The 13,241-nt window shown below is 48.3% G+C and overlaps 1 protein-coding gene across 4 annotated transcripts in view; it reads left to right on the forward strand.

Annotated features, from left to right (window-relative positions):
- The window catches only part of VTI1A (vesicle transport through interaction with t-SNAREs 1A), a 294,539-nt gene extending 281,717 nt beyond the window's left edge, over nucleotides 1-12,822 (forward strand). For all 4 annotated transcript variants that reach the window (XM_084903415.1, XM_084903421.1, XM_084903416.1 and 1 more), the window contains one exon: nucleotides 12,554-12,822. In XM_084903415.1, coding sequence (XP_084759541.1) covers nucleotides 12,554-12,647 — 94 coding nt within the window. In that variant the 3' untranslated portion in view covers nucleotides 12,648-12,822. The remainder of the gene's footprint in view (nucleotides 1-12,553) is intronic.
- The last annotated feature ends 419 nt before the right edge of the window (nucleotides 12,823-13,241 follow it).

The raw sequence follows: 13,241 nt of genomic DNA on the forward strand, positions 1-13,241 counted from the left end.
GTTTCCAAACCAGGTGGCACTTTCCTGCTAAGCTACTGCCCGTGAGCTCCAGAGGAGGCGTGGGTCCCCTTCTGAGGCCACCGTGCAAATGACCGGGTCATGGCAGGAATCGGACCAGGCACCGCTGTCCGTCCAACATCTTGGCAGTCCCACATGTTGTTGTTTGTTTTCTCCAAGTGCACCGTGAAGCCACCTGTTCCTTGACTGCTGATGATTTTCTGTCAAGTTGAAGGTGACAAAGGCCCTCAATAGACTGAGCCCAACTTGTGTAGATCGGAATGCATTTGAAATAAACGGTTATTTCACCGAAGTCAAACTACCATAAAGCTCAGAATTTATTTTACACTCTTACCCAAGGAAAAAGATGTTTTTGTATATGAGGGTAGAGGCTGAATTGCTTTTTTCTGATAGTAAAAATGATGCATGTTAATTACCCAAAAAAAAAATCTAGAAAATGCAATGACTCATAGAAGATTCTTTAAATATTGCCACGATCCCTCGCCTAAACACAGTTATTACTGTCATTTCTATGTCTGTGTTTCCAATTTTTTTAAAAATATATTTTATTGATTTTTAACAGAGATAAAGGGAGAGAGATAGAGAGCTAGAAAAGTCGATGAGAGAGAAACATCGAACAGCTGCCTCTTGCACACCCCCTACCGGGGATGTGCCCACAACCAAGGTACATGCCCTTGACCGGAATCGAACCTGGGACCTTTCAGTCCGCAGACGGACACTCTACCACTGAGCCAAACCGGCTTCGGCTGTGTTTCTAATTTTTGTTTTAAGTTTATATATGTATTTTTCTTTTGGCAAAATTGGGTCAGAGTGTACTTGTTATTTACAACCTTTGCTTTATAATTGATATATTATAGATATTATGGTTTTAAAAACTTGGACAAGATCTTCTTATGCCTCTGAATCCTCAAGAACAAATTTTTCCATACAGCTTTATCATTGATTCTATTTTAGTGTATTTTTTCTTTGAAAATTATTAATATCTGAATGGCATTTGTGGCAACTCTCAACACACTAATGTTATTTAAAATATTATCATATTATCATGTTCCTTGACCCTCAAAAGGTGTCTGTTCAGCCCTGGCCAATTTGGCTCCGTTGGTTGGAGCATTATCTCATGCACCAAAAGGTCGCTAGTTCGATTCCTGGTCAGGGCACATGCCCAGGTTTCAGATTCAGTCCCTGGTCAGAGTGCATATGGGAGGCAACCAATCAATGTTTCTTATGTTTCTCTTTCTCTCTCTCTCTCTCTCTCTCTCTCTCTCTCTCTCTATATATATATATATATATATATATATATATATATATATATATAAATTCACACACACGTGTGTGTGTGTGTGTGTGTGTGTGTGTCCTTTCCTCTGTAAAAATCAATTTTAAAAAAATTTTAATAAAGGTGTCTGTTCAAGCTGAAGGGAAAAATTCCTACCGCCCAGCCTCTCCTGTCAGCTAATTTGATAGTTCTCTACCAGGTAAACCATTAGTGAATACATTGATTCTTTTTCTTCTTCTTTTTCTGGGCCCACCCGCCCCCCCTTTTTTTTTTCTTTCCATCCTGCTTTGGCTATTCCCAGGATTTCTGTGAACCAGTTGGGCAAAATTGATTTTTGTTAGTTTCGCTGGCCTTGTGGAAAATTATCTCATGAACTGGTTTTTATAGGAAGACTCAAAGCACAGCCCAGGGTGGAAAATAAGCCTGTAGCAGTCAAAGCTGTTGTCTGAAATGTCTTCAGACTGGAAAGCTGAATTTATTGCACAAAACAAGTACTAGCAAGGCGGAGGTGTGCAGGGCTGCTCATTATCACGGGCAAGGGGAACCAGAAAGCCAAGTAAAAAATTAAATTTTAATAATGCCAGTGATATTTCCTAAATCTTTCCTGACAGAAGGATTCTCATTATTTTTATCTGTCTCCGAGTAGGTTCTTTTAGTGCCATCTCAGAAATGGCCTCCGCTCTGATTGTTTGCCGGGCGTTAAGGCATCTAGGAAGCCAAATGGAGACAGAGAGAAATAAGCTTTAGGTTGTTCAAGGAAGGGCCGTGACCGCGCTAACGTTTCGCCTGCGCATCTGCGACCAACATTTGCTGGGAACGCCTTCAGCTTTCACAAAAGAGGTCCATGTTGTTAAGACAATTGCTGTAAATCTCCCAAACAAAGGGGAACCCACGACCCACTGCGCTCAGCTCGGGGAGGACCCCAGGGGCCCCAAGTGCCCAGTCTGGGTTCAGTCTGGAAATCCCCCCATGCTGGCCGTGAAAGGGGAGTGGAGAGACAAATGGAAACGCCCTGTTGTGTGGGTACACGTGTCAAGGCCTTTCCAGTAGCACATAGTGTGGAATTGTTTGGGGCAGGAGGGAAAACAAAGCCAGAATCATTGGAGTAGCCACGCCATGAGGATGTGGATTCTTTTTTTCTTTATTCTTCCATGCCTGTCTTGGTCCCAAAAGAGTTCATAGCCATTGACCAAAATATATACAAAACAGTAGGTTTTCTATCTGTGAAACGAAGTCAGGTGTAAGGTTCGTGCACATGCTGGGGACCAGCCTGCCCACCGGTGAGGTGGGCTATGGGCGCGCTCTCGGATTTCTGGCAGCCCATGTGAAGAGGGAAATGTGAAAGTTATAGTCAATATCCATGGATAACAGCACAGCTCTGACCCCTCCCCGACTGGAGAGAAGGCCTTCCTGCAGGACGTGGTGGCAGCGACACCCACCTGGCAGGGTAATGAACAGCATGTTCAAGAGCATCTCATCCACCTGTCTCTTCTTGTCCTGCCCTGCCCCCTACGTCAGCTAGTGACCAGCACAGCTGAAGGCGCATGCGCAAACCTAAACCACGTGATACAGGGCAATACAGGGCAGATTCCGGGGTTCTGCTGCTCCAAGGGGGAGACTTGTGTCTCCAGGAGATGTGGACCTTGTTTTAGGCTCCTTGATCAATACTGTTTCTCAGCTGATTTCTAATGAGTGCTCAGCAGGGGACTTTGAGGTTGTCACCTCCGGCAAGGACCCGGAGAGGCACTACCTCCCGATTGTAATTAGGTGCCCTCCTGTTATCTGGTAGCCAGTTAGGGGTTGGAATTCACCATCCACTTGTGAAAATTAAAAGCAGGTAGCTTGAGGCCAGTACTTCCAAAGAATGACAGAGACAAACGTGGCTCCTTCTTTGTCTTCTGGCTCAGTTCCCATCAAGATCCCTCCTAAATGAGGATTGGTTTTTCTATTTTTTTGCAGCTAACTAAAGGACCTGAGAAAGCATTCAAAGGCCACACTACTCCTAGGCAATTTATTGTCTTTCTTTTTTTCTAGTTCTCAGACATGGTCCTCAGAGTCCATTCTCAAGGGTGCTGGGGTCACATATATTTACTCCCATTTTTGAGATGGGGAAACTGAGGCACATTTACTTGTTTGTCATAAGATCACTCAACAGATTAGGAGTATTGGCAATCCTGCAAATGTCTCTTTGCCACTCTCCTTCCAATAGAGACTCTTTGGATTCTCATCCCAGGCCTCCTGGCTTACAAAGCATCGCACATAAGACGCACTCTATCCTCCTTGAGAATCACCAGCCAGGCCGTGAAGGTCAAGAGGGCCACAGATGTGCCAATGTGTATACAGCCCTGACCTCTGCCTGGGCTTTTCATCACCTTGTGAGAGGCCCGAAAGGCGCATACAAGCTGGTATGAGGCTTCTGTTGACCTCTCCCTGCCTTTGACCCCCATGGTTAGGAATCAGTTAGGGGCTAAGTTGGATGCACTCAGTTTGGACCCTGGTTATTGGTGCTCACACCAAGGCCAAACTTCAGACTTCTGTGGGGTCAGGAGGTCTGGGCTGTTCCGGTCTCCAAGGGAATCTCGGGTGAAGCAGGGCAGAGATGCACTCACCCACCTACCCCTTCCTTTCCATTGTTGCTCAATAATTAGTCAGAGGTCACAGACTGAAGACAAGCGAGGGGAGTTCTGATGTATGGCCAGAATGTGCCACCAATCCCTCAAGAGTTGAAGGAGAGGCAGATGGCTGGGCACCCCCTGGCAAAGTGTTTTATCCCCTGACATGAGGGAAGGAAAAAGGTGTAAATCCATGACTATTAGGAGATAAGGGTCTCATGTCAGATATTGCACATTCCATCACTGAGACTGTGGAGAGGTCTATAAAGAGAGAGATATCAAAGACTCGCCCCTCATGCAGGAGAACATGAGACTCACAGATGAATAACCACCTGATGATGTGGGTGCAAGATAAGACTGGGGCTAAAGATAAGAATGGCCAGGGGCTTGGGGATCCCAGCAACTTCTCTGTAAAAACAGGGATGAGAGCTTTAACTGGTTTGGCTCAGTGAATAGAGCACCGGCCTGTGGACTGAAGGGTCCCAGGTTCGATTCCAGTCAAGGGCAAGTACTTTGGTTGCAGACACATCCCCACGGGGGGTATGCAGGAGGGAGCTGATCCATGTCTCTCTCAGCAGTGTTTCTAACTCTCTATCCCTCTCCCTTCCTCTCTGTAAAAAAATCAATAAAATATATATTTTTTAAAACAACAGGGATGATAACAGTACCCACCTGGTAGGATTGCTGGGAGGTTTCCAAAAAGTGTGGAAAGTGCCAGGACAGCACCTGACGCAGAGTCCATGGCCAGTTAATAGGAGCGGCTGGTGTGGTGCTGCTGTGGCTGTCGTCATTGGCATCACTGTCATCATTGTTGCCATCACCACGGCCCCACACTGTAGAGTCCAAGGAGGAATCACCAGACAGTAGAGCTGGGTGGGAGGTTCACGAACCTTGCCATGTCTTGGATTGGGACTTGAAATAGAGGGTTGTCCACTTTTTATTTTGCCAAGTAGGAGTAATTTCAAAGGAGAACGTAGATTTCAGATGTCTATGTAAGGACATTAGGGAAAATCCCTGCCATCTACTCCAGCATCACTCCATAAACTAAAGGACACGTCACCACTGAAACGGGAGAAAGGACACAGTCCTTTAAGCTAAGTAACCTTGTTTTCAAGAGGAGGCCATCTTCTCTGGTGTGCTTCGGCCTCAGCCTGGAGTCTGGGAACCAGGGCTCTTAGTCATCCAAGCACCCCTTCATTTCACACAGAAGTGGGACTGGGCTCAGTAACAGGTGGGGTCCAAGGCTAGGATTTGAGTTGTGTGGTTGCCCTGGCCCCTCCGACGAGAATGAGAACAACAGTGAAACAAGGGGCCTGGGTGTCTGAAGACCTAGCTGTTCCCCACATGGTTGACCTTGGGCATCTCCCTGCACCTCAGGGCCCTCAACTATCAAATGAACAATCCAGACCAGGGCGTGGAGACCTTTTCTTCCAGCTGAGTAAGCCTGGGAGGGATTAGGCGTACCTGTGTTTCCAGCGCATCATTTCATTCTCTTCAAGTTCTTTCCAAGCCCCTTTGATTGAAGTGAGCTGCCTTGATCCTATCTGAATGCCCAGTGGCCAGCAAAGCCACTCTCCAGGCCCCCTGCCGTCAGTGAGTCCATATTGGAGAATGGCAGGGGCCGCGGCAACATGGAGTGCAGTGTAACTCACATCCCATGGGGAGGGATGTGATTTTGATGTTTATGCCACCACCTCAGAGAGAAGGTTTAGTCCTGCTGGGGTGAGTGTCCCCGTGAGGCCCAGATAGACACAGGCCTGTGGGAACACAAGCCTGGAGGGCTTGAGGAGGCAGCCCTCCCAGGCCTCCCACCTTCCCCACCCCTCCAGCCACACAATATTCTTCAGGAAGTTTCCCAGGCAGCTGCTCGGCCTCTGTCAACTATCCTCCTGCCTCTCACCTGTCCCGAGATGCCATCTCCTTTCACAGAATTATTTGCCAACTGCGTGCCTGGCCAGGGATTTCTGATTACAAAGTGCTTCATAAGTTTAAATGAGCTAATCCTCTCCTCCCTGGGATGGGTGGTGAGCTGGCTGGCTGTACTTGGGAAGAAACTGAAAGGCAAGTGACGTGGAGTGACTTGCTCCAGATGACCCCAGGCAAAGCCAGGATTGTGGGCACACAGCAAACTGGCCTGGCCTGGCATTGCTCTAATTATGCCTTTGTTGTCGGGCTTCTGTAGTTGATTGCTCATTGTGGCACCATAAGCTCCCACAGGGCAGGGACTCGGGTTTCCCTCTTTCGTCAGAGGAAAGACCTGCCATGACCTGCCATGGCCGTCTGTGCACTGTCCAAGGACCACACATCCTCCGGCGCAGGAGGGCTGGCCTCAGAGAGCTTTGAGCTTTCAGACCAAGAGTGGGCAAACCACAGGCAGTACACCCAATCTAGCTCACTGCCTGCTTTTGTACGGCCCAAAGGATAAAAATGCCTTTTACATTTTTAAATGGTTGAAAGAAATCAAAAGAATAATATTTGTAGACGTGTAAAAATTATATGAAAGTCAAGTCTCAGTATCTGTCAATAAAGTTTTATTAGAACACAGTCATGCTCATTGACATATCCACAGCCGCTTTTGCACAAGGCAAAGTTGAGCAGTTACAACAGGATTGTCGTTCCCAAAAAGCCTAAAACAGGCTTCATATTTTAGGTTGAATTGTGTTTTCTCCTCCCCAAATTTTATATTGAAGCCCTAACCCCCAGTAGCTCAGAATGTTTGGAAGGAGGGACCTTGTTTGGAAAGAGGGTCTTTGCAGATATAATTAGTTAAGATGAGGCAAACTGCAGTGCATGGCCCCTAACCCAATAAGGCTAGTGTCATTGGAAGAGGAAATTTGGACATAGGTACACATACAGGGAGAATGCCATCTGAGGATGAAAGCGAAGATAGAGAAGACACTTCTACAGCCAAGCAACCTCAGAGATGTCCAGCAACCACTAGGCGTGAGGAGAGAGGCCTGGGACAGATGCTCCTGTGCCCTCAGGAGAAGCTGTCTGCCACCTCCATCTCAGACTTCCAGCTTCCAGACAGAGACAATACTTTTCTGTGGTGTGAGCCACCCAGTCTGTGGAACTTTGTGATGGCAGCCCTAGCAAACTAATGCGTTCACAACCTAGCCCTTTACAGAACAAGTTTTCTGATCTCTGTTCAACTAAGTAGAAATTTGGAAATGGGATAAAGCCACTCTGTCTTCACTCGGGACCTAACCTGGGTTTGCTGGGGCTCAGATACTGGCTCCCGTGTCCTCGCTTCCTTGCTGAAGAGCATGCTCATTTTGCCACCAGTCAAATCTTAATTCTCCTGTGTCCTATTTCCTCAGGCCCCCTGGGTAACTAACTGACTACTCCTAACTAGGTCAGTTAACGCAGGCTGTTCATGGTGGCGATGACTTAGTAAGGTGGCCCAGAGTTAACATCTGGTTTCCTTCCCATATTAAATGCCTTATCTTAGAGGCAAGAGTCTTATAGGATGTACCCTCTCCTGGAGGGGTCTTGTAGAACATACCCTCTCAGTTCCCTCATCTCACATGGCCTTGGGCAGCTGCCTGGTCTGCTAGGGATTGGAAATTCTCACTCTGAGATGAAAGAACAACAGTTCCAGAAGACTGTGAGCCCATGGTTGCTTGCAAAGCTCTTGCAGAACTGGGCTGGAACTGTCCTGTCCTCCATACAGATCCACATTGATACTCAGATGCCACAGTAGAGAAGTGGGTGGAGACCTGGAGAGCAGTCACCGTGAAGGCCAAGACAGACAGCCAGGTTCATATCCTGGTCTGGATCCTAGAACTCTGTGCATTTGTGTCCTTGGGCTACAGTAACAAAGTAACATGAACTAGGTGACCTAAAACAGAAATGTCTTCTCTCACATCTCCAGAGGCTTGAGGTCTGAAATCTAGGAGTGGGCAGGGCCATACACCCTCCAAAGGCTCCAGAGAAGGACCCTTCTTGCCTCTTCCAGCTTCACAGGGAAGCATAAGAACAAGAGGGGCATGGTCAGGAAATTCTTCTTGGGGGAAATAGATCAAAGACTTGGGTTTGGAATCAGGATGAATCCACACAAAAAAAAAAAAAAAAAAAAAAAATGCTTTTTGTTGCAAATAACAGGAGAACAAACTCAAACTGACTTGAAAAATGAAGTTTATTTTCTCATATAATTCAAAGTTCAAAGGAAGGGTGGTTTGATGCAGAGCTTCATCATGTCTTCAGGACTGAGATGCCATTCTTTCAGTCCACTGTCCTCGGTAGCTCAGTTTCTTTCTCAGGCTGGTTTTCCTCATGGAGACTAAGTGGCTGCAGCAGATCCAGACTAACACGGTCCAGATGACCCAGTATTGCAGTCAGAGCTTCTGAGACTCACTCTATTGGACTGGCTGAATCATGTGCCTGCTCCAGTCTCTGTAGCCAAGGGCATGGAAAGACACTGACCATCTTAGCCTAGGAGGTCACAACTCTGGCCTTGGAGGAGGGCTAGTGTCAACTGTGTGGAATGAATAAATAAATGCAATGACCATATCTGCTCTACATGGTGAGCGGAGTGCTAGCTGAGCCTTCTGAAACATCATCATTGGAAACTCCATAATCTCTAATGGGAGGTGTTATGACCAAATATGGACCCAAGAGGATCTCAGCTATTGAAAACAAGAAGCAAAAGCCCGTTTCTGAAAGGAAAGAAGTCCTACCAACCCTCATCATACCTGGGCTTCTGGAATACATTAAACCAGAGTCTCACTTGGCTGGCCAAACACCCCATCTTGTTGGAGAAGGGAGGTGGTAGTGTGTCAGTCAGAATAGCTTCATCATGCTGTGGTGACAAACAACCCCCAAATCTCATTGGCTTACTATACATCCCCAGTGAGTCCAGGTGAGTCTCCAGGGCAATGGCCCTCCCTGCGATGACTCTGGGATTCAGAGAGAGGGGGGATCTCCACCGTCCTGTAACTGCGCTCCTGGGACCTACAGCCTCCTAAATCAGAGCAGCAAGGGACCAAACACTGGAACCGACACCCAGCACTTTTCCTCACATTCCACTGACTAAAACAAGTCACATGACCACACTGCACATCAAGGGATGGGCAAGGGAGCTTGTACCTAGAAGTGGAGAACTGGATATTGGCAAATGCTGGTAACGCCTGCTGCAGTGGGATTCCAGGGCTCCTAAAGCAAAGGCTCCTGAAGCTGTGCCAGGTGCCTCGCTGGCCTACTGCACGTTCACCAGTCTTCTGTGACTGGGCTGCCACACACAGCTGCTTGTTGCTAGAGGAGGAGGAGACTGGCAATGGAAAGATTGGCCCCTCCCTAGGTTCCTGCACAGGATCCGTAGTTTCAATAGTACTTTGTGAGTTCAGCCTCAAAGTAAATGGTTAATTCATCTTGTATCAACAGCACTGTGATTCATAATGTAAACTTGGAGAATCCTTGATGTTTTTGCGCCCACATTCCTTTTAATTTGGCTCTGCATTCTTTTAAAGCCCCAGTGTGCTCGCTTAATAGAATGCAGCATGCAAATGCACAAGTTTTTGCCTGGAGGCAATTTAGCCTGGCTGGTTCAATGGATGTCTTCTTTCAAGTGTATATTTTTTCTTAAATTATTTACTGGGTAAACACACTTTGCATTTTCAAAAGGGAGATTAAGGCTGCTTGCCGCATACCTATTTGAACATAAATCCCACCCACCGCCCCTCCCCCCAAAGTTCAGAAGGAAGATACCCCGGGCTTCCCCAAAGTTTCCTCTCTGGCTCACTAGCTGGGAACCCCTCTTTCTGGCCGCTTTTCAGATGCTTTCCAAACTCTGCCTCCCTTTCTGCTCTGCCCACAGCAATACCTGCCAGTAGCCCCTGGCTTTTCAGGCTTCCTCCCAGAAGGGGCCAGCAATGGCAGCCTTTGTCCTCCCTACCCTCAGTCCTGTTTACTTGAGGGCCCAACCGCTCATTTTTCTGGTCCTGAGAGGTGCTGTATCTGTCCAACACTTTTGAGATCCAAAGCTGGGTTGATGGCTTGGCCAGCCTTTGGTTTGAAAGCAAATGCTCTCACCTGCCGACCTCTCCCACCTCACACACACGCCTCACTTCCATGAGGACCACCCTTCTCCTCGCTTCCCAGGGGAGACCCATCAGCGCTCTGAGAATGCATGATGATATGAAATTCCATCCTTGGGGAACTTCAACTTGAACTTCAGCCTTTTCAACACAGACTCCCTGGGGTTTTCCTGCAAATTAAATTTACGGATCTTCATTCTCCCTTGAATGGAAGGATGGCAATTGTAAGGCTACGCTCATTCATTATCATCCTTGGGACAGGTCTGTGTCAGGGTCTGTGACATGCACTGGGGCTGGAGAGATAACTGTGGACCCACCGAGGAGGGAGTGGGGAATTCGATCTTTCTGATGGTCCGTGATCAGGTCGCCCGTCTTGTGATGGGGTGTCTGTTGAGTGAACTACAGATAGTGAAGCTGTTAGGGAAGGTTGAGGGTGCACTCCCCTCTACCCTGAGATGAGGAAAGGCTGGAGAAGAGCTGAGAATTTAGGCTTCCTGTGCGTTTGTTTTCTTAACGGTGCCTCAGATTCAACAAGTAACATCCACAGTTCATCTCTTACAAATGAGCATCATGGATGCCTTGGGGCCCTCAGCCCACAAATAAAATGGTTGTCAACCAAGAGACATGCTACCGAATAGTACTTAGAGTAGAAATTTTAAAGAGTTTTCATGCTTTTAATCTGTTTCACTGCTGGGTTTCAATTTTGCTGATTTCCTTTGCAAGTCTGATGCGGGTGATGTGGTAAATAGAGATTGTGACAGTGACGCGGGCAAACAGGATGTGCAGGGACTGTTCTGAAGGCTCCTGCCCCTTCCAGAGAAAAGGGAGGGAAAATCCATTTGGGTTTTAAATCAAGCTACCGACTAGCACCAATCAGTGTTCACAATTAGCCCCGTGTAACGAGCTGAGAAGTCCTGTCCCTGTTTATTTTGGGGGTGGAGAATCTTCCAGCCTCCTGAGTAAACATGGCCTGTGAAGTCTGAATTAGCTGTCATCGCAGAAGAATTAATGTCGGGGCGCAGCCTTTCTAGTGGGGAAGAGGAGAAATAAACGAGACAGATCTTAGCCGAGCCGGACGTGATGAATGAGGACCGAGCGGATCATTCATCTCCTTCCAGGAAAGTGGACACAGGCACTAAAGCAGTTTTGCGGAAGACGTGTCAGCAAATGTGATCATTTTGTAACCTGTCAGGAGGAGAGGGAGCTAGTCCTTCCAGGGGGCAAAAGGGAGTGGGCCTGTCTGATGTGACGGTCTCTATCCATCCATTTAGGTTTGGGCAAGAAGGGGGTGGGCAAGGAGGAATCCGACTGAAACCACAGGGGTGTCGCCATCCTTCCAAGGAAGCAACACAGCCAGAGCTAGAAAAGACGTGGCCATCCCGCAAAGACTTCTCCTGGGAGATGGGAAGGAGGAGGGTGGAGGTCTCCGTTAAACTGGGCGCCTCGCCAGTCCCACCTATGGACGCCCAGTCCAGTGATCTGTGTCTACACTAAGACAGCAGACCTTTCTGTGCTTCATATTTGGAGGATGGACCGATGGGGTTTGCTGTAGTGTCTTTGCAGTGTGAACAGCCAGCTAGACCGCCAAGCACGCTGTCTCTATTTTTGTGTGGTTGGTTCTGTGGGAGTGAGCGTGGGCGAGGCTCTTTGACCTCAGTTCCCTTTGAAAGTCCCCACAAAGCATTCTGATGTTCGACCTCTTTTCTCAGAATGAGGTGGCAAATTATGAAACACCGCCCTCGGAAGCTCTCTGCAGGCATCTTGGAGCCGCTGCCTCCACTCCGACTCCCCTCAGTTCCCTGTTCCCCATCAGCTTTTGGCAAAGCCAGAGCAGAGGGGGTTGGAGTCCAGGAGATGAGGGCCCACCAACCCAAACCCCCGAGGCGCCCGGGAACTTGGTGCTGTTTCTCATTCCCACCCCCTTTCGCTGTGGAGCAAATGGAACCTTTCCTCTTGGCGTCACAGCGCGTGAGCCCCAGTGACAGGGGACGGTCTCACAGCCTGAACTACAAGCTTGACACTTGCTTCTTAATCCTGTCCTTTTCGTCCTAAGTCTCGCTTTTCCTTTTCCCCAGGTGTTTTTGTACAGGGAAGGACCTCACTGACATATGTTTCCTGGGAGTCTATTACCTTAACGGAAACACAGGGGGGAAAAATAAAAATGAGGCCCGTCTCACATGTTCAATTAAAAAGAGACTCTCTCACGGGCCCTCAGTCACTTACAGATGCCACGTGGCACTCTGCACCTAGAAAGCCATTCGGTTCGCAGCCTGTCTCCAGGTGCAGCGTGACACCTTCTAAAACAGGTGGAAGGAACCCTTTGAACCCCTCTCTCCCCCCAACCCACATGGCTCCAAGAGAAACAGGATTTGGTACTTCCTATATGCATATGCTCAAAATATCTGTGGAGTCGTTGGTTTCCTTGTAGATCCTTTGTAGAATCAAAAAGCTGTGTGGTCACACACACACACACACACACACACACACACACACACCAATCTCACCACCCCAGCCTGTGAAGCCACTGTTTGATTAGCCAACTTGATCTTGGACGAGCTTTGTCGGCATGTGCTCCGATCACCTGAGTTTCTCTCTCCTTTGCTGTCTCCTAGGATCATCCAGAACCGCGTCCTGGTCGTCGTGCTGGCCGTCATCCTGGTCATCACCATCCTGATGGCGATCACTTTCTCCATCCGAAGACACTGATGTATCGCCGGGTCCCTGATACACAGCGACGGCGGCTCGTGCTGAGTAATTAAGACAAAATGGTCACATGAATCATTCTTTCGTGCTGACAGGCCCCGAGTGACCCTCCCTCCCTCTCACCACTGTTCAGCACAGGAGTGCAGAGAGTGTAAAAATATTTTTATTCTTGTTTGCATGTGGGTTGGTTTCCTTTCCTAGGTTTTCTTCGCCCAGATGTGTGTTTGTGGAGGGCAAGGTGAGGCCTTATTTGCCTCTCGGGCCTTTCCCCTACCGACCAAAATAGCCTCGGGGACATCCTCCCGTGCCCCGTGGACATGTCAGGGGTCACGGTTTGGGAGAGGGCGCAATGAGTCTGTCACGGGGCTCGTGATGGGCCGCACCGTTTGTCACACGTCTCTTGTCACCAAATTGCCCTTGTGTGATGTCCGAGGATCAAAACGCAGAGAGAGAAGCAGGGATCAGAGCAGTGGCAGGTCTCGGCACACCAGCCCCACTCCTACTCCAGCACAATGAACATAGTCAGCCCGCCTGAGTGCTTTCATTGTAAAGGAGGTTTCGGCGTCAGCTGGGCAGGAAATTGACTTAGCACTTTCT

Source organism: Pipistrellus hanaki, assembly GCF_964339955.1.
Source record: "Pipistrellus hanaki genome assembly, chromosome: 14".
Classification (NCBI taxonomy): Eukaryota; Metazoa; Chordata; class Mammalia; order Chiroptera; family Vespertilionidae; genus Pipistrellus; species Pipistrellus hanaki.